This window comes from Ceratotherium simum, chromosome 18 (assembly GCF_057802395.1).
Source record: "Ceratotherium simum simum isolate JZ-2026a chromosome 18, ASM5780239v1, whole genome shotgun sequence".
Lineage (NCBI taxonomy): Eukaryota > Metazoa > Chordata > Mammalia > Perissodactyla > Rhinocerotidae > Ceratotherium > Ceratotherium simum.
In genome coordinates, this window is record NC_141917.1 from 51,640,351 (window position 1) to 51,665,942 (window position 25,592).

The following is a 25,592-nucleotide window of genomic DNA, read 5'->3' on the forward strand; positions in this document are numbered from 1 at the left end:
TCATTTTGAGTTAATTTTTGTGACAGGTGTAAGGCCTATGTCTAGATTCATTTTTTTGCATGCATCAGTTTTTTGCATGTCCAGTTGTTCCAGCACCATTTGTTGAAAAAACTGTCTTTGCTGCATTGTATTGCCTTTAGGGCTATATTTTAAAAATTACACGGAGGTATTTTAGGGATTCATGGTCACCTTTTCTCAGAAAGGAGGGGTCATTGTGAATTTGGAAGTTATTCTAAAGGTGTCTGCTATGTCATTTTTTCCATCATCCATTTTGGTATAGACGGAATATTTGTGTTGAAATTTTAGAATGGTTCCCACCATGGGCCATGGGGTTCTATTGCAAAAGACTCCCAAATTCATATGCATATAAGTGTTTTCTCAACAGGAATATTGAAAGTGTAATTATTATCATCCCAGTCCTTGACATTTTTGGACCTAATGTGTCCATTCATTGAGAATCATTGATGTTATGGAATGTTCTCACACTTGGAGTCTTAAGACTTGCCTCTTATTTGTCCTGTGACCTTTATGTTTAAATGTGCATAAAATACCTAATTTAGATATTCAGTATGTCGATGTTCAATACATGTGAATGAACTTGGCACAAAGTACCCAGTAGGTTTTAACTGCTCTAACATTTTCCCACTTTTCTACAGAGAATTTTAAAGAAATTTTTTAACTTAACAAAAGGATCTTCAAATTCATGTTTGAAAAATCAAGGCTAACTCCACACATTATAAATTAAATAAGCCCAAGAGGATTTAAGTATAGGTGGGATGTTTCTATAAAGAGCATGTGCAGTGGTTAATGTCTGGGACTCTGGACCCAATAGACTGAGCTCAGGAACCCTCCTCAGCCACCTCCCTAATACAAGCCCTCATTTGTGAAATAGGGATAAAACTAGAACCTACTTTTTTTACAGGATTATTCTGAGAAATAAATGAGGTTCTGCATATAAGCATTTAGCAGAGTACCTGGCACAAAGCAGCAATCAATAAAGGTCCATTTTTGTTTTATTTTGTATTATCATCAAGTAGTGAGACTTAATCACTAACCTTTAATTTAAATTCTGACTTGACACAGCCACTTCTTGTAACCTTAGGAATGTCAACAGTTAGGAGTTTCTAATTCCACTTTGGTTAAATGGAATAGTTATAAAAAAGTTTCCACTATAGCAAGATAATTAATGTTTTAAAAACTGTACATTCTCTACTATAATTATTTTTTTACTAACACTTGGGATTTCTTCAAAGCCTAAACATTGTTCTTCTACATAATAATAATGGTAATAGTTTTCTGGTATTTGGACACCTTATCGGAATGTTTATTCTTTGCTAGCAAATTCTTAGCCATGTGCTATTTTAACTGTTGTCCTTTAGCCTGACTTTTTAAAATGAATTTCTGCCTTGTATCCCCTATTATATTTCTAAGCCCTTTGAGGTCAGAGAACCACATATTATATTCTTTGTTCCCATAACACCCTTGTAGTAAGGCAGTCGATAAATAGTGACTAAATGATATGGCCAAAAAAAGAGAAAAAGTATGTTTGATTAGTAGAAGCAGCTTAAATTTTTGTTTTTCTTTTATTCTTCTCTACATATATGATGCTCTTTTACTTTAAAAATAAATGAGTCTTCAGTCCTAAGGGATGTTTGGGATGGCTTAATAGAATTATAGATAATATACCTAAAATATTAATCTGAATCCTACTAAAAGTGAAACTTTTTATAGATAAGACTTTGATCAAGTGGTGGTATTTTAAAGCTTTACTTTTAAGTGTTAATAATTAAGCATTTAAAATCCTTCTGTAACAAGGTGTTGAAAGAGATGTTTGTTTTTTTTTTAAATTTTATTTATTTTTACCCCAAAGCCCCAGTAGATAGTTGTATGTCACAGTTGCACATCCTTCTAGTTGCTGTATGTGGGACGCGGCCTCAGCATGGCCGGAGAAGCGGTGCGTTGGTGCGCGCCCGGGATCCGAACCCGGGCCGCCAGCAGCGGAGGCGTGCACTTAACCGCTAAGCCAGGGGGCCGGCTCTGCGATCTGGTTTTCTTTGGAAGGTTTGTGATGTTTATAATCATACCCAGGCTAAGTTAACCCCAAAGTAAACACATTAGCTTCACAGAAAAATGAGGATTTCAAACTAGCGTCTCACTTTTTTTTTTTTTTTTTGCTGATTTCTCCCTTTTTCTCTTCTTTGCTCATGGTTCCTTCTCTATAGCTTCTCTTCTCTTGAGCTTGGGAAAAAATACAAAGAAATTCACTCTAAGAAATTAGGGCCTTGTCTTCACCAGGTGAATTTGCATTTTAATAGAAGTTGTTTGGAGAGGGTCCAAAATAAATAACTAATGGTGTAATTTCAAGGACTATGGCGCTCGTGTCCACAATTCTCAATTCAGGTCATGCTTTTCAACAGGTTTGGCTCAGTTTCTAGGGCAGTGTACACACTGCATAAAAACATTTTATTTATAGACAGCTTCATTTAAAATACCACTTAGAGAACCAAAGAAGTAATTAATTGAAGTGGCAGGTAGAATGAGGAGTCTGTAGTAAGGTAAAAGGCCTCACCTGAGCAAAAGATTTAACTCAGAGTAAAGTTGTATAAAGGTAAATTGAGATTAGATTACGGAGTTTTGGGTATAAGTAACTTAAATTGTGAAAGGGAGAAGGGAGGTAGTAAAACAGTTTTAAGGAAAAAGTGAGGTGCTGACTGAATGGGATTAGGAAATAATTCACAATCTATTGTATTAATACATAACAGTGGCATTAACAGATGTCCTGGTTTCTCTTTTTTTTCTAAAGCTACTTTTTCATTGAGCTATATATTCACATACAGTAAAATTCACCTGTTTAAAGTGTACAATTCAGTAATTTTTAGTACATTTACAAGGCTTCACAACCATCGTCACTGTCTAATTCTAAACAGTCTCATCACCCCCAAAACTCCATATCCTTTAGCAGTCACTCCTGTTCCCTCCTGCCCCTAGACCCTGGCAACCACTAATTTACTTTCTGTTTCTGTGAATTTGTCTATTCAGGACATTTTATAAAAATGAAAACATACAGTATATGACCTTTTGTGTGTGGCTTCTTTACCCTAGCATAATGTTTCCAGAGTTCATCCATGTTGTATCATCTATCATTAGTTCATCTCTTTATATAGCTGAATAATATTCCATTGTATGGATATACAACATTTTGTTTATCCATTCATTAGTTGATGAATATTAGATTGCTTCCACTTTTTGGCCACTATGGATAATGCTGCTATGAACATTAGTTACAAGTTTTTCTGAAAGTATGTGTTTTCAATCCTCTTGGTTAGGTACTACCTACGAGTGGAATTGATGGGTCATAATGGTAACTATGTTTAACTTTTTGGAGGAACTGCCAAACTTTTCCAAAAGTGACTGCAGCAATTTACATTTCCATCTGTAATGTATGAGGGTTCCAATTTCTCCACATCCTCACTAAAACTTGTTATTGCCTGTCTTTTTGATCATATCCATCCCTAGTTGGTGTAAAATATTATCTCATTGTGGTTTTGATTTGTATTTCCCTAATGACTAATGATGTTGAGCATCTTTTCATGTGCTTATTGGCCATTAGTATATCTTTGGAGAAATGCCTATTCAAAGTTTTGGCCCATTTTTAAGTTTTGTTGTCTTGTTATTGTTGAGTTGTAAAAGTTCTTTATATATTCTGGATACAAGTCCCTTATAAGATATATAATTTACAAATATTTTCTCCCATTCTGTGGGTTGTCTTTTTCACTTGCTTGATAGGGCTCATGTTCTTTTTAATTTTAGTGTGAATGTCTCTAGTATTTCTTTTCTTTTGTTTTGTTTTTGTGAGGAAGATCAGCCCTGAGCTAACATCCATGCTAATCCTCCTCTTTTCCTGAGGAAGACTGGCTCTGAGCTAACATCTATTGCCAATCCTCCTCCTTTTTTTCCCTTTTTCTCCCCAAAGCCCCAGTAGATAGTTGTATGTCATAGTTGCATATCCTTCTAGTTGCTGTATGTGGGACACAGCCTCAGCATGGCTGGAGAAGCGGCGCGTCGGTGCGTGCCCAGGATCCAAACCTGGGCTGCCAGTAGCGAGTGCGCGCACTTAACCACTAAGCCACGGGGCCGGCCCTCTTTTGTTTTCTTGAACATTACGCTAATAGTTGGTTTGTTTTTTTGGGGGGCAATGTCTTGTTTCTAGTTTACTAAGGTTTTTGTCAAGAATAATGTTGTAATTTATTAGATTCCTTTTTGGCTTTGTCAAGAAGATCCATTTTCTTCCTCCCTTTTTCATCGTTGTGTGATGTCCTGTTAATAGATTTTTCTCATATGTATTCATCTTGGCAATTTCTAGAATTGATTCTCCTTAGTCATGTTTAGTATTACTCCTGCATTTGAGTTTCTTCTATATAATTTAGGATTTTTTGAAGTATTCTTGAATATGAGTGGTATGTGGATACTTTATGTTAACTCTGATAGGTGTTGATATCAGAGTTGTATTGAATTTGTAATATGAATTGGGAAGTTTTCCATATTTCTTATGAGCCCTGAACCTTGTGATCAAATTCCATTCCTTGAAAGTTTGCAAGTGCTTAGGTGCTTAGTGTCTTTTAGAGAAGTAATTTATTGACAACCACTTAAATTTCATCTGTGATTTTCTATTTCTTGAGACAGTTTTGCAATTTATATTTTTATGGAAAGTCATGCAAAATTTAAAACACATCACTGTATGTTTGAACTTAGTTATTTTTTAATAATGCCTTTTTGTTTTGCAATTTATGATAGATAAAGGTCTATATTTACTGCAAAATACAAAAATACTTTTTATCTGTGCTGTTAAATTCCCATTCTGATTCCTACTGGTGTGTTTTGTATCTTGAGACTTGCTGGGAAATTGTCTATTCTTAATGTTTATATTCTGCTACTCCCACCAAAAACAGAACCACCTCTTGGATTCATTCATCATTTTTACTTTTTCTGTTCTAAGTCATTAATTCCTGTTTTTTCCTTTAAATCCCTCCACTAAATGGAGACATAGAACAGGGACCTGGGGATATGCAAATCTGAGGTTAACGTGAGTGGTCCAGTCTTCGTTGTAGCAGGCCATTCTGGTGTCTAGTATCACATCCTCTTGGCACACCTCTGGTTTTAACCCTAGGTGCAAGAAGCAGTACCATGAGAGCTCAGAGTCACCTCAGGCTGACCTTCCTAGTGAAAGTGAGCTCCAGTTATTTCTCTGCTGTGGGAGGCCAGCTAGATCAGAAAGGAAGCATGGGCTGGTTGTGAGGGAAAGTTAGTGTCTGTAGAGGCAATTGTTAATCAGTGGGAGACAGGAGCAGATGGATAACAGCTTGCCTCTGATCCTATAGGCAGGCAGTTCTGAGAGACCCTCTGTGTGCTTCTCAGGAAGTTTAAGTAGAATGAGCCCCTGTTGTCCTTAGGGAAGACTTTGATAATATACCATTCCTTATATCAGCTTTTCTTCTGTCTCTGTCATACTCTTCTTGCTCCCTCAGGTCATTTCCTAGACGGACTACCTACACTCAAGTCCTTACCTCAGTCTTTGCTTTTGGGAGAACCCAAACTAAGACAGATGTCATTAGAGTACTTAGTATTTAAAGAGTTGATAATATTTCAAGACTTGAAACTGAATGATCACCAAGGTTATGAGTGCAGATAGAGAAGAGGGCCAAGATCTGTGCTCTCTGTCGCTATAATGTGTTAAGAGGTTGGCATAAAGTGGAGCACCTAGCAAAGGAGACTGAGGTGTGAACAGTGGTGTATGAACAAAATTAGGAAGATATGGTGTCTTGGAAGCTAAGTGAAGAAAATGTGTAAGGTACTGGGGAACGATGCTGCTAATAAGTCAAGTGAGATGTGAATGTAGAATTGTCTGTTTGATTTGACAATATGTAGGCCATTGATGACCTAGGAAGAACAGTTTCCATTGAAGTGATGGGGACAAAAGTGATGGAATTATTTAAGAAGAATTTATGGAATAATTGAAGACAGTGTAGATAGACAACTTGTTTAGAATTTTGCTGTAAAGGGGAGCAGAGAAGTAGGTTGGTAGCTGGAGAGATGTCTTTAGGAGAGGTCCTTTTTAAGATGGGAGGAAAAATACACCTACTTGGTATATAGCATATTGCTGCATGTGGTCAAAATCAGTTATTCCTTAGAGTATATTAGAGATCTGGGATTCTCTGGTTTATTTGACCATCTTCTTCTGCTCCCATCAAGGCTTCCCAGATCATGCTTAATGACTTCAAGGGGGAAAAGAATTTCCAAGTCATTAGCAGAAACTAAGGAGATTGGGAGTTACTCTGGCATAGAGATGAGTACTAGGAAGTATAGAGAAATAAGGGAATACACACAAGGAAGTTAATCCTGCCACAAGATTGTGTCTTATGGGGAAGAGTTTAGAATCCAGTCAAGACTGTGTAAGAATCTTCTAGGTTGAAAATAATGCCAAGATTTAATTTCCCTACCACATTAAGCAACGTCATCATGGATATACATTTGTGATACATATTGCCACAAATGTTTCCTTCCACAGCTTTTATTGACCTATTGTTTAAAATAATAGAACCAACTATATGTTAGAAACAGTTGAGATTTATGCACAGACCTCCAGTATTCTTTTTCTGCACCTTTTCACCTTCCCTGAGTTTGATTATGAGCCGTATTGAGCTGCTTTCTTTCCTTATTCTTCCCCTGTTTCCTTCCTCTGATTATAGAATGATCTAATGTTAAGGCTTTCAGAGTTAAGTAAACCAGTTCTGTCTGGGTTGTTTGTATTTGTAGTCTTATTTCTAATTGTGGAATGAAAGAATTTTTCTGTAAAAATACTTAGGCCCGCTTGTTGTTCCATAAATTATGTCATTCTTCCTAAACTAAGATGCAGGAGAATTGTGAAGATTTTTATTCTACCTTGACCAAGTTTTCTTCACAAAAGAGTGAGTCAGGCTGGAAATCTTCCATGAGAGTATGTTTTCTTTTTTTTTTTAAAGATTTTATTTATTTATTTATTTTTCCCCCAAAGCCCCAGTTGATAGTCGTATGTCATAGCTGCACATCCTTCTAGTTGCTGTATGTGGGACGCGGCCTCAGCATGGCGGGAGAAGCGGGTGTGTTGGTGCGCACCCGGGATCCGAACCCCGGGCCGCCAGCAGCGGAGCGTGCGCACTTAACCGCTAAGCCACGGGGCCGGCCCCGAGAGTATGTTTTCTATAAATAGAACAGTATCATCTACGCTGAAAATCTCCTGATATTTCTGCTGCTTGTTACGGTACAGGAGGACAACAAAAAACCTTTGTTCCCTGGTGAGAATTAGAAAAACCTAGAAAGAATAAAAATCACACCTAAAAAAATAGACTTTGCAAAAATCAGTGGAATCAAGAAAGCCTTGGTGGGGCCGGCCCCGTGGCTTAGCAGTTAAGTGCATGCGCTCCACTGCTGGGGGCCCGGGTTTGGATCCCGGGCACGCACCGACGCACCGCTTCTCCGGCCATGCTGAGGCCACGTCCCACATACAGCAACTAGAAGGATGTGCAGCTATGACATACAACCAGCTACTGGGGCTTTGGGGAAAAAAAATAAATAAAATTAAAAAAACAAAGCAAATTTGGGGATTTCTTTAGTTAAAAAAAAAAGAAAGAAAGAAAGCCTTGGTGAACTGAATTCCAGAGATGCATGAACCTCTCATACGTAGGTGAGTCAGGAGTGTGGCAGTTTCCCTGCCTGGGGGCATGTGCCTCGTATCAGTATAGGATGGAGAAGCAGGACTTTGCCATAAAGGGAAAGACTGAAGGAATTCGGATAAATCATCCAATCCTTGAATGACAGTGTGGGCTTTTGGGAAGGGATAGGAATCTGACAGAGCCCCAAAGGCAAAATAAAATCATTGAGCCTGATAATTCCATCCACCTTGAATTTTGCAGTAGAGGAGGGGTTGAAAAGCCTAGAGAAATGTGTAGGCTTGCAAATTCTAATGGTTCTTGAATTGTGGGACCCTACTGGAGTTGACTCTAAAGGTAAAGTGAACCAAAAATATCTGGAACTGCAGCCCAGATTCTTCCTACTTCAAATTTTGGCAAGATCAAAAAGGTGGCTGTGGTTGGGAATGGGCGAATTAGGGGTTGAATTGATCACAGATGAATTTAATCTAATTAAAGCTGCAGCCAGTCCCGGATCAAATTGATTCTACTAGGAATCTGAGTTATCAGTCACTCATCCTAACTGAGAGAAGAGTGTAGACTCACTGGGAAATAAGGAAAACTTAACAATATTATACTTAATTCCCAACTGTTATCTAACAAACAGCATCTAGAATACTATGAAAATTGTGAAGCATACAGAGAAACAGGAAAATATGATTGTTTATGATTGTTTCTCTTAATTTTAAATTAAGAGAAAACACTTAACAAAAGCAGACTTATATGTAACCCAGTTATTAGATTTAGGAGACAGGGATTTTAAAGCAATTTACAGGATAATATATGAGGTATTGGCTGTTTAGGAGAGGAATGGAAACTCTGGGGGAAAAAACCCAAATGCAGATTCTAGAACTGAAAAATGCAGTATCTTAAAAAAACTTTGAATGCGCTTAACGGCAAATCTGTAGTAAGAAATAGACTGCAGGAAATGGTGAATGTGTGAATAAATATGAAAGTCTGTTTTCTAGTTTTTAAACTTATATAAATGACAGTTGATAGTGTAAAGTAAAAAAAAATGGTGGGATTTATAATATGTGGAAGTAAAATAATGACAATAGCATGAAATATAGGAGATAGTAAATGTATGTATAAATTAAAGTCTTGTGCATTTCTTAGATTGTACGTGAAGTGGTATAATATTATTTGAAGCTGGACTTTGATGAATTAAGAATGCGTACTGTGTATTCCTAGAGCAACCAAAAAAAAATATTGCTAAAAGGTCATAAAATGAGATAATATGGAAAAAGGTAACTTGATTTGAAGGCAGGAAAAAAAAGAAACAACAAATGTAAAATAAATAGTAATGTAATAGACTTAAATTAAGCACACAAATGATTATATTAAATATAAACAGTCTAAGCACACCATCAAAACATAGAAATTGTCACATTGGATAAAATAGCAAGACCTAACTGTGTGCTTCATTCAAATAGACACTTTAAATATAGAGAGAAATTTGGTTGAAAGTTGTAGGTGGAAAAAGATATGCCATATTAATATTTATCAAAAGCAAGTTCCTATGGCTGTAGTGATATCAAGCAAAAATATACTTCAAGACAAGGATTATTAGCATAGAAAAAGAATATCTTATAATGATAAAAGGATGCATTCATCAAGAAGATTTAAGAACCCTAAATAGGTATTCACTTTGTAACAGAGCTTCAAAATACACGAAATAAAAATTGACAGAAATAAAACGAAAAATAGACATATTTACACCTATGCTTACAGATTTGAGTACTTTTCAGTAATTAGTAGAAAAAGAATGCCGTAAGTTGGTAAAGATGTAGAAGGTTTGAACGCCACTATCAACCAATTTAACCTAATTGACGTGTATGGAATGTGATACCCAAGAGATGCAGAATGTGACATTCAGGTGCACGTGGAACACTCACCAAGATAGATGTTATGGGGCTGTCGAAAAGCTTCAACATATTGCAAAGACTTGAAATCATAATGTTATGTTCTCTGACCACAATGGAATTAAATTAGAACTCAGTAACAAAATGAGGTTTAGTAGATCCCCAAATATTTTGAAGTTAAGACAATTCTGAGTAACTCATGGGTAAAAGAATAAATCAAGTGGGAAGTTAGAAGCATTTTAAACAAATTCAACAAAACGGTAACGTATCAAAATTTATAAAATGCAGCTTAGAGAATTTATAGCTTTAAATCTTTTTTCTTTTTTCTGTGAGGAGGACCAGCCCTGAGCTAGCATCCAATGCCAATCCTCTTTTTTGCTGAGGAAGACTGGTCCTGGCCTAACATCCGTGCCCATCTTCCTCTGCTGTATATGGGACGCTACCACAGCATGGCCTGACGAGCGGTGCGTCGGTGCACGCCCATGATCCCAACCGGCGAACCCCGGGCCGCTGCAGCGGAGCGCGCGCACTTAACCGCTTGCGCAACCAGGCCGGCCCCTATAGCTTCGAATTTTGAAGAAGAAATTATTAGAATCAATTATTTAAGCTTCATCCTAAGAGTCAGAAAAAGAGAGTCAATTAAATTCAAAATAAATGAAAGGCAGAAAATATAGAGAAAACCAAAATCAATGAAATGGGAAATATACTGTGAGAAAATGAACAAAGTGTAAAGTTTCAACTTTGAAAAAAGGTCGATATAATTGATAAACTTAGAAAGATTGATGGCTTAAAACAACAGTGTTTATATTTGTCTTGAATTTTTAAATCGGCATGTGGTCTTTTATCCCAGGCTTCTTTATGGCGTCATGTTCTTAGAGCGGCATTCAAAGAAGGTAGAGGCGGGAAGTTGTAAACCTTGAGGCATAGACACTGTTACTTGCCCAACAAACTTCTGCTACATTGAGTTGGTATAAGCAAGTCACAAGGTCAGCCCAAATTCAAAGAATGGGGAAATAGACTCAATCTTTTCATCTTAGATGGTGTAAAACATTGCGGCCATGTTTCTTAATTTATGGTGGTTAAATCAGAAACAGTATAATCGGATCTGAGATTTTACCCTAGTTACGAGCTAACATGTTAACCTGCCAGAAAACACAAGACCTCTAGATCAGAGACAGAGTTCATTACTCACTACAAAAGCAGCAACTGGGGCAGTATTTTGTGTCAATTACGTAAGCCTAAATCTTCACAGGGACACACAGTGTGGGTCACATGGTACCTGCACAAGCGGAAGTGTGCATTACAGGAAGAGGAACCCTAAGTTAGGAATCGTGATCTTACTTAGGACCGCTAATGACCTGTCTGTCTTCTCTGGAGAGTGAGAGACAAAAACCTTATCTTTACTCTGGAATTTAAGCACATCGTCTCTGGAGAGAGGATATTGGATTGTCTCAGTGCTACTAAGCATTATCATCTTGGAATGTCTCTTTATACCAATATCTTAAATGGCTGTAAATGATATTGCTCAGAGGACCCAGACCATGTGGAAATGTGAGATGTTCATGGTGAACTGTTTTCCAATACAGTGTATCCTCTTGCACAATAATTTGCATTCCTCCTGTATACAAAATTTGATCACTTTCTTCTCCAGAAGTCTTATCCCATTAGAGTATCAGGCTTGAAGTTCAGTATCTTATCATCTAAATGAGGTCTAAGTACAGATGAGGCTTCACTATGCCTTTTGTGATTAGAAAAATGCAAAACAAAAATACAATGAGATACTGATATGGACCCACTACATAGGTTAAAATTAAGAAAGACTGAGAAGTGAGGGTGTAACTGGAACTTCGGGACTGTTAAAACCACTTTGTAAAACAATCTTTTTTTTTAACTGTAATTAAATATACTTATAGACTATGACCCAGCAATTTCACTCCCATGTATTTGCCTGTGAGAACTGAAGCCTGCCATCTCATAACATTTTACACAAATGTTATAGCGCTCTTGTTCAGCACAGATTGCCTTGGTCAGGGCATTGACTGGAAGGTAACACGTGGTAACTGTGTAGGGTGATGGAAAGATTTTATATCTTGGTTGCTCTTGGTTACATGGATGTATGCATTTGCCAGACTATAAGGATCTGTCCATTTTATTATGTAAATTATATGAAAAATATAAAAATGGAAATTTCTGCAAATACAGGAACTCCTTGGTAACTTCAGTATGTATGCCTACTACTTTATTCCACAGTAAGATTGTTTTAGACATGTTTAGGCTAACCATGGTTTGATATGAAAGTTTGATTAACAGTGCTGATATTGAAGAAATTCTCAGCTTTCTACTGGATTGGAATTAGGCTAGTAGGGCTCAGACCTTGATGTTAATCTTGTAGCCGTTAAGTCTGAAACTTAGCTATTTCATCAGCCTCCTTTTCTCAGCTCTTGCTGTATATGTTGTAGGCATAGCACATTTTATACATTGTTACTGATTTTGTCCTTTAGAATCAAACGCTCTTATACAGCATTTATAATTTTTTCATTACATAAGTTTCTTTACCTTTCTGTTATTCTTTTTCATATCACTATTTTTAATTGTTTACTATTCATGTGCTTATCAGTAATGGGTTAATATTTGTAAAATGCCTCAGAACTAAGCACAGATATACCACCTACAGGTTAGCAAACACTGTGGTAGCCATGATTAAACGAAAATGATCTTATACAACCACTAAATACCATCTACTAGCTGCGGCTATGCCTGAGGAGCCTTTGTTGTACATTTTAAATTCCAAACTCATTTAGAAAGATTGCTCCAACATAAGATTTCTCTTAAATCTAGCCAAGTGTAACTTGTGATCTCTTTAGATCAATAGGGAAATATAACATACTATATTTTAAAACACTTTTATAGTGATTTCACTTTTCAATTGTTAAGGTAATTTCCAAACTGAGAGTTTGTCAAAACAGTAGTAGAGAATGGGGTGGGAGAAAAGGTGGTAGTTTGAGTATAGATGAAATAAGATTGACCGTGTATTGATTATCATTGAAACTGTTGGAAAAAAAGAACCACATCAGCATTTTGTTTGATAAAGAATCTTGCGTTTAGTGTCTAATCTCCTAAATCAGAATCTCTAGGAAGAAGGTACAGTAATCTATAAATCAGAATCTCTAGGGAGAGGGTACGGTAATCTATATTTTTGAAAAATACCCTTACTGAATTTTATTCACCTAGTTCTACTGTTGTACCCAAGGTTTCTTTTGTTTTGTTTTCTTTCTCATAAGCGGCTTTTTTATTGGTAGGAGATTTTGCTAGGACAGCCTATGAATGGTTGCCCAAATCTCTTTATAAAAATGTGTGCACAGGCTCTTCTGTTTCTCTAACTAGATAATTCCCATCTGCCTACAAATCCACTGTTGTGACTCTTGGTTCACATTCTACTCTCACGACTGCTCTATTTTTCTAATGTCCTTTATACCCAAACTACCTGAGTTGTTTATGTTTGCTATGTCAAGTTACCCTCTTCTTATTTCTTGAATCTCCTCCAAAACAGTGTTTTGTCTCTACCACTCCAAATAAGTGATCTTGTCAAGATCATCAGTGACCTTTACATTACTACACAGTGGCAATTCTAAATCTTCATTAACATAAATGATAACTTTGTCCTCCTTGGAACAGTTTTTTCACTTGGCTTTTAGGATATACACTGTTGTTGGGTTTTCTCTTGACCCAGTGATTGCTTCTCTTCAATATCCTTTGCTGGTTCTATCTCTTCTTTTTGTCTTCCTATTTTTGTGATATCTCAGGGGTCAATCATCGGACCTGTTCTCCTTTTTATCTACACTCATGCCATTGATGCTTTCGTGTAATTTTATTGCTTTAAATGTCATCTCTAAGCAGATGACTTCCAAATTTATATCCTCATCTTGGCTCTCTCCCCACATCTGTGAATACCCACATCCAACTGCCTACTCATGATCCCACTAGGACATCTTTGAGGTATTTCAAAGTAAGGTTTCTGAACACAAACTTCTCATCTCTTTTTTCCAACTTGTTCCTTCCATAGTCTTATTCCATCTCAGTTTATTGGCAATTCTGTTCCACCAGACTATCACATATGTGGGAGTATGTTGAATGAAAAATTTAGTGGCCATCTTTGCTGTAAACATTGGTATTTTTTTGTGGCCTGTACTACATGTACAAATTGTGGAGAAGGTTAAACAACTGAGTAGTCCTAAACCATTTAGCATAGAGACTAATAGCCTGATATATTTAGGATGACTTTAAAATTCTGAAGCACATAGTTATTAATATCACTGAATTTTAAAGAAAAAGATTACTTATGATGTATGTATTTTTTATTAATGCTGTTGTTTTGGGTTTTGGGCTGTCTCACTTTGGAATGTGTTGGCTACAGGTACAGAAAAGCTAGCAATGGTTTAATAAGCAAATAGGGGATTTAGTTTTCTTACATATGAAGAAATCCAGAAGTAGGCATTAGTTAGCATTGGTTCAGCTGCTCAGTAGTGCTATTAGAGAGCCCCAGCTTGTTTTGTCTTTCTTCTCTGTTAGCCTTATTGGTTGCTTTTTCAATCCACATGCTTATGCACTTATGGTCATAGGATCGTTGCTATAGCAGTAGACATTGTGTTTACATCTGTCCTTGGATAAGGAAGGCAAATGTTTTCCCAGAACCAACCCCCATTCCACCCCCAAAGCAGACTTCTAAGTATATGTCATTGATTTTAACTGTGTCATCCGTCCCCTGTCCACCCTTCTTGGAAAGCTCAAAAATGGATGTTTAGCTGGATCCATTACTACCTTGAATAAAGAAAAATGCTAGCAAAGGGAAATAGAATTTGAAAAGCAGTTAACAATGTCTGCCACATAGAACCATCATAAACTACTGAATTTAAATATAATTGGTGATTAAAGTTTATTTCTTGGAAAAGCTTGCTTTGTTATTTCTCAGTAAGTTCAAATAAATGGGCTTTTAATGGTAGATAGAGGGGTATTTGTTATTTGATGTAGATAAGGGCTCTTGGTAGTATACAAATGTGTTGAGAACAATCCAGTAACTGATTAAGAAACTAGCTATTTATTTAGAAGTTAGCAAATTTGTGTGTGTTAGTTTACACTGGTGAATTTTTGAGAATTTATGTTTGGAGATGAATAAGAAATTAGAAGAGGTGTTCCTTAAAGTCATAAGGATCTATTTTTATTAATTTTTTTTTTTTTTATTTCCATAGAATGTTGACTCAATTAAGAAACATCAGGGAGATAAATTCCACTCAGTGGTAAGTAGTTTTAATTTCTTTTGTTAGAAAGTGTTTGGCTTGTTGTTATGCTTTTTTTCTTGGTTGGCTCCTCTTCCCCTATTAGATTAGAATATTTTTATGTCCACCGTGTTAAGTCTGATTTATAAAGTGGCTCTTACTTATCACAACACTAAAATTCTAATTAGCAGTCTTGATGTTGGTCACTTCCTATTCAGAACAGGCCAGGCTTTCTCTCTTTGGTTTACTTCCTTGTAGTATTGCATAAGGGAGGATCTCTTTGGATGTTGTTACTCATTTATTTCTCTTTCAGATGGTCCTTTCCTCCTCTGCCCTCAATAATTAAGGTCCCCCTCTGTTCTTATCAATCAGCAGTTTTTAGTCTGCTAAATTGGGGTCCATTTTTGTATTGGCTCAAGGCCCACTACAGAATTTAATCTGAGGGCTAAACTGCTCTCTTCACAGCATTTGTCCACAGAGGTTTTCATTTAAGATGTGAACTCTTTTTGCAGCTTCCTGCAGCTAAGCATCTAATCTTCTTTTTCTGAATTCATTGTCTCTTCTGAGAAGTCCTACAGTTTCTGACCATCTGTCTGCAACATGATTTGTTTATGATTAGCACTACAGAAAAGTGTTGTAGATTTTTACCTTTGTTAACAATTACTCAGCCCTATAAATTGCCTTATACCTCAAGTGCCTTGCACAGATGATAACATCTAAGAGAAATATACTCTTTAATCACATGTATTTGGTAATAACATTTCATGTCCTTTATTCTGAGCTGGAAATTTTATTCCCAAATCCATATGATTTCTGGAAAATGGATTTTTTAGGCCGTATCTTCCAAATTCTTTGATATTATTACATTATATAATACAAGCTACAGTAGTTATAATATGATGAACCAGAATGGTAGTTTGAGACATTGTACCAGCGCTGTCCCACAGAACTTTCTGCAGTGATAAAAATGTTCTCTGTCTTCTCTTATTCTCTATAGTAGCCACTAGCCACTGGTGGCTGTTGAGCGTTTAAAATGTGGTTAGTGCCACTGAGAAACTAGATTTTTCATTTTATTTGATTTAACTTGAATTTTAAGGTTAAAATGCTACACGTGTCCAGCAGCTACCATACTGGACAGAGCAGATATAGCTCTTGCCCTTTGTTCTTAAGTGTCCCCCTAACTCATTATCAGTTAAGTCTTAGAATCTCTTGAACAAGAAATTTATATTTGTTTTTGGAATCTTTTTTATTATCTCATGAACAAGTGTAAGCTAAAATCCCCTTTAGCAATTAAATTCTTATTAGATCAATAAAACTGCTTATTCTTATCAGTAAAACACACCTTAATATAAACAAGGATTAATCTGTTAAGCATTCAGTAAACTTTTCTGGATATTTATTTATTTTTTTTTGTTATTTTATTTATTTATTTTTTCCCCAAAGCCCCAGTAGATAGTTGTATGTCATAGCTGCACATCCTTCTAGTTGCTGTATGTGGGACGCGGCCTCAGCATGGCCGGAGAAGCGGTGCGTTGCTGCGCCCCTGGGATCCGAACCTGGGCCGCCAGTAGCGGAGCGCGCGCACTTAACCACTAAGCCACGGGGCTGGCCCTGGATACTTATTTGTTGACAAAGTATTTTTTGTTGTTTTTATTGAGGTATTATTGACATATAACATTATATTAGTTTCAGGTGTATAAGATAATGATTCGATATTTGTATATATTGCAAAATGATCACCACTGTAAGTCTACTTAACATGCATCACCATACGTAGTTATAAATTTTTTTCTTGTGATGAGAACTTTTAAGATCTGCTCTCTTAGCAACGGTCAAATATGCAATATGGTATTATTAACTATAGTCACTGTGTTGTACATTACATTCCCGCGAGACAAAGATTTTAAATAGAAACATTTGATGTTTGATATAGTGTAGGGGAGAAAAAATTTTTCCTTGACCCTCTTAGGGTCCCCAACTGGGTCTGAAAATTAAACTGACAAAGACAGATTAACAGGATAAAAGCATACAAATTTATTTAATATAAGTTTTAAGCGACACGTGAGCCTTCATAAGGAAATGAAGACCCAAAGAAACTGTTAAACCTGAGTATTTTTATGCTAGGTATGATGAAGAGTGGACAGTCGTGTAGAAATATGGTAGATCAAAGAGTATGAGGTAAGTGTAGTAAACTGGGGGAAATTCAGCCAGGCCTGTTTGTTAGGATTCTGCTCCCTTTGTCTTCAGAGATAAGACTGCTACTTTCCTCCTAGGACAGGGAGGGCACCTTTCACGTGTGGTCTGTTTAATAAGGGGAGAAGGATAGGTGGAGAGGGAGGAAGATCAGAGTCACCTTCCTGCTTCTGCTGTTTTCTCAAACTCCTTCAGTTTAAAATATTTAATATGCAAGGGTGCCATATTGGGTTTGTCTTGAACCCCATCAGTAATGTGTTTTTGTAAATCCTAATGGAGAAGTATGTAGTAAAGACCTGTTGATATTTGAATCATTTTGAGAATCTGAGTTCAAGTATATCGTTATATATTAAGAAGCAGTATGGTGCAGTAAGAGCACAGAATCAGTTTCTTTATTGAAAAATAGGGATCATAGTACATGCCTTAGAGAGATATATGAGGATAAAATGAAAATATGCATATAGTTTATCTGAAGAACTTAGCACAGTGCCTGGCACATGGTGATTAAGAATAGTCAGATTTTGGGGCTGGCCCCTTGACGTAGTGGTTAAGTGCATGCGCTCCGCTGCTGACGGCCTGGGGTTCGGATCCCAGGCTTGCACTGATGCACCGCTCGTCAGGCCATGCTATGGCAGCATCCCATATAAAAGTGGAAGAAGATAGGCACAGATGTTAGCCCAGGGCCAATCTTCCTCAGCAAAAAAGAGGAGGATTGGCATGGATGTTAGTTCATGGCTGATCTTCCTCACACAAAAAGAAAAGAATAGTCAGATTTTTGGGCCAGCCCCAGTGGCCTAGTGGTTTAAGTTCAGCGCACTCCGCTTCGGCAGCCTGGGTTTGGTTCCCGGGCACGGACCTACACCACTCGTCTGTTAGTGGCCATTCTGTGGTGCTGGCTCACATACAAAAAGAGGAAGATTGGCAACAGATGTTAGCTCAGGGTGAGTCTTCTTCAGTGAAAACAAAAAAAAGAAAAAAAAAGAATAGATTTTTAAAAAGATTGCAAGGGAAATGCTTATCCTACTGTTGTCAAACACTTAAAAATATTATACGTATAATTTGAGTTAGAAAAGTTAGAAGCATTGCCTTGCAGAGCCATATTGGAGCCTGAGCCAAAGAAAAAAATTAGTAATGCTGATCCTGTCTTTATCTAAAAATTAGCCATTTTGTTCGTAAATGGATTATTTTTCAGTGATTTTGATTTTTTAAGAAAATATTGTATGAAAATATTTAATTTGATTGCTGAGTTTTTTTGGTGCCTTCTTACGTTTTGTGCCTGAGACATTTGCCTCATGGCTTCCATCTAGTCTTGGCCCTGGTTGAAAATAATCAAATACTCTAATGTAGACTCTTCTGTCCAGGGCAACAATTTATTATTTTACAAAGAATTGATAACCCTAATTAACGACATTCTTATTTTTTGAAGTGGGCTTTTCTTTGCTAATGTAACTTAGCCTAGTTGGAATTTACCTACCTATGTACATAGTGTTCCTAATAAAGTTAGCCCTGAGAATTTTCACTGTTTCAGAATTGAACCTTTCCCCCAGTTAGTTTCAAATAATAAAGTATGTACTTTATTGAAACAAGTTTATTCTCTAGTGTGTAACCTTAAAGAAAAGACTGTTACTTAATTGAAACAAAATATACTTGGCATAGATTGGAATTTTGATGTGGGAGAGTTACAGGAAAGTTAAAGGGTGATTATTCTGATGGCTGGTTAGGAAGACCTGAAAATATCTTTGTATTCCCACTTCCTACTCAAAACTGCATATAGGCAAGTTCTTAATTAAGAAACAGCTGTTAGTCAGAAGTTAAAGAAATATTTTTGTTGTATTAGAATTTTTCTTGTAGAGGATGAGCAAACTCATAAAGCATAATTATTGTAGAAACATATAAATAAATGGTTACTTAACGGATCGTTTCATAAAGTACAAAGGTGCTTGAGTTTAATTTGAAATTCAGTATATATAAATTTTGATAGTAAAGCAATGTTAAATGCATTCCACCGGGTGTGTATAGGGGAGGAGATCTTTATATGTGATAAATGAATTGGAATGATTTGTTTTGAAAAATTGTTAGTTATAATATGTGTGTTTTAACTAGATTTATTTTTATTTGAATATTGCAGTGTCTAAAAATGACTACAAAACGAAGTTTGTTTGTGCGGTTGGTACCATGTCGCTGTCTACGAGGGGAAGAGGAGACTGTCACTACTCTTGATTATTCTCACTGCAGTTTGGAACAGGTTCCCAAAGAGATTTTTACTTTTGAAAAAACTTTGGAGGAGCTCTATTTAGATGCTAATCAGATTGAAGAGCTTCCAAAGGTATGTCTTTCAAGAATTGCCTTTGGTTATTTTTGTACTTAGAAGTATGATATTCCCAGTGTTGCCATAATGCTGCCTGATATATATGTGTGCGTTGTTTCCATTTTTTAATTTAATTTTATCTTAGGGTATGCAGCAGATTTCAAATATTTTTCAAATAGAATTTCTAACCTTTATCTCTTCAACTTAATTGCTTGAATATTTGTGTAAATAACTTAAAATTTTGCATTTAGTTCCAGTTTTGTTATAGCCACTAAGGTAGGTAATAAGACTACACAATTTCTGCAGTCCATAGATTTAAATCGACAAATTGAAATTAATGTTTTCTTTTTCTAGTTTTCATAGGACATTGATCTACATTATTGTAATTGAGTATAAATTGTCCTTTTAGTTATCACATCATAATTTTGTTGTTAAATAGCTTTTTAGAGGTAATAATCTGTTTGCTCCTTTTCAGTTTGTTTGGAAAGGTTGGAGGGCTTAACATTTCTGAAATATAGGAACAACTAGAAGGAGAAAGTTGGATTGTTGCCATGAAACATTCTCTCACATTATCAACTTCTTTGTTAAAATTTTGCATTGGCTACTTTTTTTCTTAAATCCTAATCCCTCTTCATCCTCTACGCAGTTTCTTTTCTTTTTATTGACAAGCTGCAATAGCTTTAATTTAATTGTCAAGACATTTTACCACCCAAACGGCAGTTTTTCAAACTGTAGGTGGAGACTCATTGGTGGTTCATAAAAATCAATTTAATATGTGTGGCCTTTCCAAAAAACGAACTATGATTTGGACTGGCAGATTTAGAAAATAAAAATATAGGACACCCAGTTAAATTATAATTTTCAGATAAGCAATGAATAATTTTTTTGCATAAGTGTGTCTTATGCAATATGTAGGACATACTTTTACTAAAAAGTTACTTGTTTATCTGAAATCCAAATTTAATCAGCACCGTGTATTTTATTTGGCAACCTTAACTATAATAGAACAGATGATAGAATGTGTTGCATGTATCCATTGTTACATGAAGTATTTGTTTTAGGTTTGTGTGCGCATGTGAGTGTACACATACCGGATGGCAGTGTTTTGAAAGAGGCTTTTCTTTTGGTGACTGGTAGTAAAAACATTTTGAAAGCCAGTGCCATCCAAGCTTGTCTTAAAAGAAATCTGTATGGTGGCTATGGATAAAATATTAAAGGTTGTGGGTTGCATGTTTATGAATTACTTGCCTAGGTTGTGAATCGGGTGCTTTGTGATTTACTGTTTTTTTATATACTGTTCTTCAGCAAGTAATTTATCTTCCTTAGCTAGTTCTCCTAGGGAACACGGAAGACTAAGATTAGTTTCTTTCACTAATCACCACTAGTAGGGTCTCAGTCTGGGGATTGCATTGAAAAGAGAGAGGCTCGCTATCCTAGTGCAATAACTGAATCACTTATCATACCTAACAATTTTCCATTTTCGGAAGAATATTCTTCTTTTTTTTTTTTTCCTTTATTATTTTCTTTTGTGTGTGAGGAAGATCAGCCCTGATCTAACATCCAGGCTAATCCTCCTCTTTTTGCTGAGGAAGCCCGGCTCTGAGCTAACATCTATTGCCAATCCTCCTCCTTTTTTTTTTCCCCAAAGCCCCAGTAGATAGTTGTACGTCATAGTTACACATGCTGCTCGTTGCTGTACGTGGGACGCGGCCTCAGCATGGCCGGAGAAGCGGTGCGTCAGTGCGCGCCTGGGATCAGAACCCAGGCTGCCAGTAGCGGAGCGTGCGCACTTAACCGCTAAGCCACGGGGCTGGCCCAGAATAGTCTTCTTAAATAGGGGTTACTCAATGCCATCCTGACAATAGTTTTTTTTTTTTTTTTTGTTCCTTAAGACTTTACTTTTTTAGAACAGGTTTAGGTTCACAGCAAAATTAAGAGGAAGTTATAGAAATTTCCCTTACACTTACTCTCTCCCCACACAACATAGCCTACATCATTATTAAAATTCCCCCACCAGAGTGGTACATCTGTTACAACTGATGAACCTATGTTGGAATATCATAATCACCCAAAGACCATAGTTTACATTATGATTCACTCTTGGTGTTGTACATTCTGTGGTTTTGGACAAATGTATAATGACATGTATCCGTCATTACGGTATTATACAGAGTATTTTCACTGCCCTAAAAGTCCTGTGTGCTCCGTACAGTGTTTTTGGTATGGAACTTGGAAGTGGCCCATTTACCTGCTGCTTTTGGTTAAATATATTTTAGTTCACATTTTATTAGTGTGATTTTAGCGTAACAATATATTTGCTCCCTTATTTATTTTGTCCTCTCAAATCAGAATTCTATATTTTGAGTCCTTTTAAATCAGTTGTATTTATTTGAATTTAGTTTATATAAACTTTCATTTTGGAATAAGTGTGCTTGAAATAACAAGCTCCAAAGTTTACAATATTTAACAGCCACTTAGTTTTTACTACCTCAAAAGAGAATACAACCATATGCTTATTCTCACAAAGTGCATTTTGCTCAGGGCAGAAGTGTGAGGATGTAAATCATTCTGAGTAGTTCCGTGGTGTTCAGATCCATAATAGCATAAAGCAATAAGAGATCTTTCCTTGTTCCTTGTATTTGTGTAGGTATAACTCATTCAGTTTAATAACACTAATATTTATTTGTGTAAAGGTTAATAAATGAAATATTGAAGGAAACTTAAAAAGTAATCAAAATCTTTTCCTCCTTTGTTTCAATAGCAACTTTTTAACTGTCAGTCTCTACACAAACTGAGTTTGCCAGACAATGATTTAACGGCATTACCAGCATCTATTGCAAATCTCATTAATCTCAGGGAACTGGATGTCAGCAAGAATGGTAAGATTTTTTTCCCCCTAAGTTTTTGTACTTGGGAACATGTTACATTATTAAGATTTCTGTTGTTTTAATAAATAAAAATGTAAATTTAAAAAGTCAGATTGTAATATATTATCATATTAGCTTATATATATATGAAATTTATGTATATAAATGATCTATGAGAGCCTAAAGCAAGGTGCAGAATAAGTGTAAAAAATTTTAAATGACCCTTTAATTAAAATTCTGTGGATAAATGCATATACATATTTATCCTTAAATTTATGTATTTATATATATTTATGTATTTATATATATATGCACTGTTTATAAAGATGAGAAACTAGTGACAACTGTAATGTCCATTATTGATTACACAATTTGATACATCCATAAGAGTGGAATATAATGTAGCTCCATCAATATTTCAATATATTTCAATATATTTCAATGACATGAAATATTTACGGTGTAGTATTAAAGGTAAAAAAAAGTTGTTTAACATTATAAATGTTAAATAAATCTACAAATCAACAAATATTTATTGAGAGACCACTCTGTGCCAAGCACTTTATTAGGAGCTAGGATTGCTATTAATGATGAGAAGTAAAAGGACATGGCTGCTGTTCTCCTGGGACATATAGTCTTGGTTTAGTTTGTTTAGTTTCATATACGTTGAAGAAAATGTGGAAGATATTTTCCAAAATGTTAAGTGCTTACCTTGGAGGGAGAGATAAGTAGACACTTGAAAATTTTAGAATGAGCGTATGTTTCTTTTATAATTAGAAATAAAGGGGAAAAAATTGCAGGAGGATAAATTTTAAATGCTTGCCCAAAGATAGGACTTCAACAGACACTAAATACTAAGTCATATTTAAATAATTCTTTACAACGTTTGGAAAAAACCTTTATAAACAAGTCCCCAAAAGTTAGTGCAGTAGCACCAGCAATACCTAGTAATCATATTCCATTGCCCTTGGTTCCAGGGTTACTTTTTGTCTTGATGGTATGAGTATCCAGCAGTAATCCTTCTGTCTTACCAGTTCTCCTAAATTTCAGGACTTATTGTGAAAACCACTTTAGGACTGATTAAAAGAATCATCCTCTTTTCACAATTAGCAATTAACTTTGGCAGATGAATTAACTACTGTGTCTACCCATCTCCACCCCCCCAAAAAGGAACTTTAAAATAAAATAAATATATAAATTATTGCATGCCTTTATTTACTAAACCCTAATTATCTTAGTTGTGGAAAATCCATGTCAAACAATTAAATTATATATTTTGCACAAAAATGATTAAATTAACACTTTTGTTTTAAGGAAGGTCTAAATCCTTTTTAGGACTTATATTTATATTCACTCTAGGTTCAGGTGAAGTTCATAGTGGTTAGTGCCTTACTGGGTTTCAGTTGTCAATAGCCAATAAATTTTAGGTTTAAAGCTAGTGTTTTTTTTTTTTTTTGTTACCTTTTGTTATTGAGTCATTTAACTTTAGGGTTAAAAATTTTCTGTTGTATGTGAGGGCCAGCCCCAGTGGCCTAGTGGTTAAGTTCAGCACGCTCTGCTTTGGCAGCCTGGGTTCGGTTCCTGGGAGCAGACCTATACCGCTCTGTTAGCAGCCATGCTGTGCTGGCAGCCCACATACTGAAAAATAGAGGAAGATTGGCATGGATGTGTGCTCAAGGTGAATCTTCCTCAGCAAAAACAAATTCTGTTATATATGGAAAATTTGTGTTTTAAATAAAAAATTTAAAATTTGATTGTTATTTAGATGAGATTCATTTATAATCATATCCTGCTTTTTCTCCAACTTACTTCAAAACTTTCATATTCAAATTAAAAGCCCACATAAGAATTGACAGGACACCCATGGATTCACCCATTGTTAGTGTTTTGCCACATTTGCTTTATTTCTCTTTTTAAAATATGTATGAATTTAAATATGTTCAGGAAAAAGATACATGTTGTTGCTTATATAAAATGTCGTTTTGCTAATAAACCTAATTAAATTTTAAGTTACAGACGTGAACTTCACCTTTAAATATTGAGCTAAGCATTTCCCAAGAACAAGGAAATCCTTATACGTAACCACAACATCGTTATCACTCTCAAGAAATTTGACATCACTTTTTCCCTGTTGCCTAATAATACCCCTTTTAACCTTGCAACCCCCCAACCCCCCAAGATAAAGATCACATGTAACATTCAGTTATGTCTCTTTGATCTTTTAAAGTCAGGAAGAAATTGCCCCTCCTTTTGTGTTTTTCATGACATTGCCATTTTTGAAGAGTTCAAGTCAGTGGGTTTTTAATTTGTGTGACTTTTCCCCTCATGATTTTATTCAGGTTAAATAGATTTCCTCATCTTGAAACTTCTCTTTAAGGGCAGTTTGAAATTTGTTTCCGTTCCTGGTGCTTAATATAGTGTCAACTATTGCTTGATAAATTCCAAAGTAAATGAACTTAATCTGTTACTGTTGTAGCTCTACATATGCTGATAGCTACGTCAACTCCATAGCATTATGGAATTTTAGAATTATTGTGACATTAGAAGTCATCAAGTGTAACCTTCCATTCCAAAGGGGTATCTTTTCTGCTTTTTGGTCTTTTTAAATTGGAGATGTTACGGTGTAAGGAAAGAGACCTGAAATTATTTGGGAATTATTGATAGAGTTGTATACACCTGGGAAAGGCTGGTAAACTATGCTACCAGTCTTCTTGGTATGAAAATATTACTTGGCTCAATAGTGAACGTGCTTGCATATATCCTCCTGAAAATGCATTAACACCAGATTTGTTACTCTAAACTGAGAAGGATGCAGTTATGGCCCTGCAGCATCATTAAATGAATATCTTAGACTTCCATGCAACTTCTTAAAGAATAATATGTTTGAGTTATGACAACCTATTGAACTGTAGTGTTTTTCTTTTTTCATTCTAGTTTCAGCAACTCCTTGTTGCTTATATTGAAAACCTACTTTATACGATTCTGTCAGCTTGTTGGTGTTTTTAAGGAGTTGGAGATAATTTCTATATGATCAAAAGATGTGAGATAAGCACTTAAATATTCTGCCCAGAAGGAGAAGGGCATTAGTTATTGCTGCCAATAAGACCTTACAATTTATTTTGACTGAAAATTCAATTGATTTATCTATTCTTTTCTTCTCTTTCTGTGTGATTTCACATAGAAAGGACCACATCTATTTTTTATTTTATTTTTTTAAAGATTTTATTTATTTTATTTTTTCCCCCCAAAGCCCCAGTGGATAGTTGTGTGTCGTAGCTGCACATCCTTCTAGTTGCTGTATGTGGGACTCGGCCTCAGGATGAACGGAGAAGTGGTGCCTCGATGCGCACCCGGGATCCGAACCC

General features: G+C 35.8%; 1 protein-coding gene across 12 annotated transcripts in view; it reads left to right on the forward strand.

Annotated features, from left to right (window-relative positions):
- ERBIN (erbb2 interacting protein) overlaps positions 1-25,592 on the forward strand; it is a 123,328-nt gene that overhangs the window by 26,505 nt on the left and 71,231 nt on the right. For all 12 annotated transcript variants that reach the window (XM_014781672.2, XM_014781674.2, XM_087443347.1 and 9 more), the window contains exons 2-4: positions 14,833-14,880; positions 19,181-19,378; positions 22,122-22,239. In XM_014781672.2, the coding sequence (XP_014637158.2) occupies positions 19,190-19,378; positions 22,122-22,239 (307 nt within the window). In that variant the 5' untranslated portion in view covers positions 14,833-14,880; positions 19,181-19,189. The remainder of the gene's footprint in view (positions 1-14,832; positions 14,881-19,180; positions 19,379-22,121; positions 22,240-25,592) is intronic.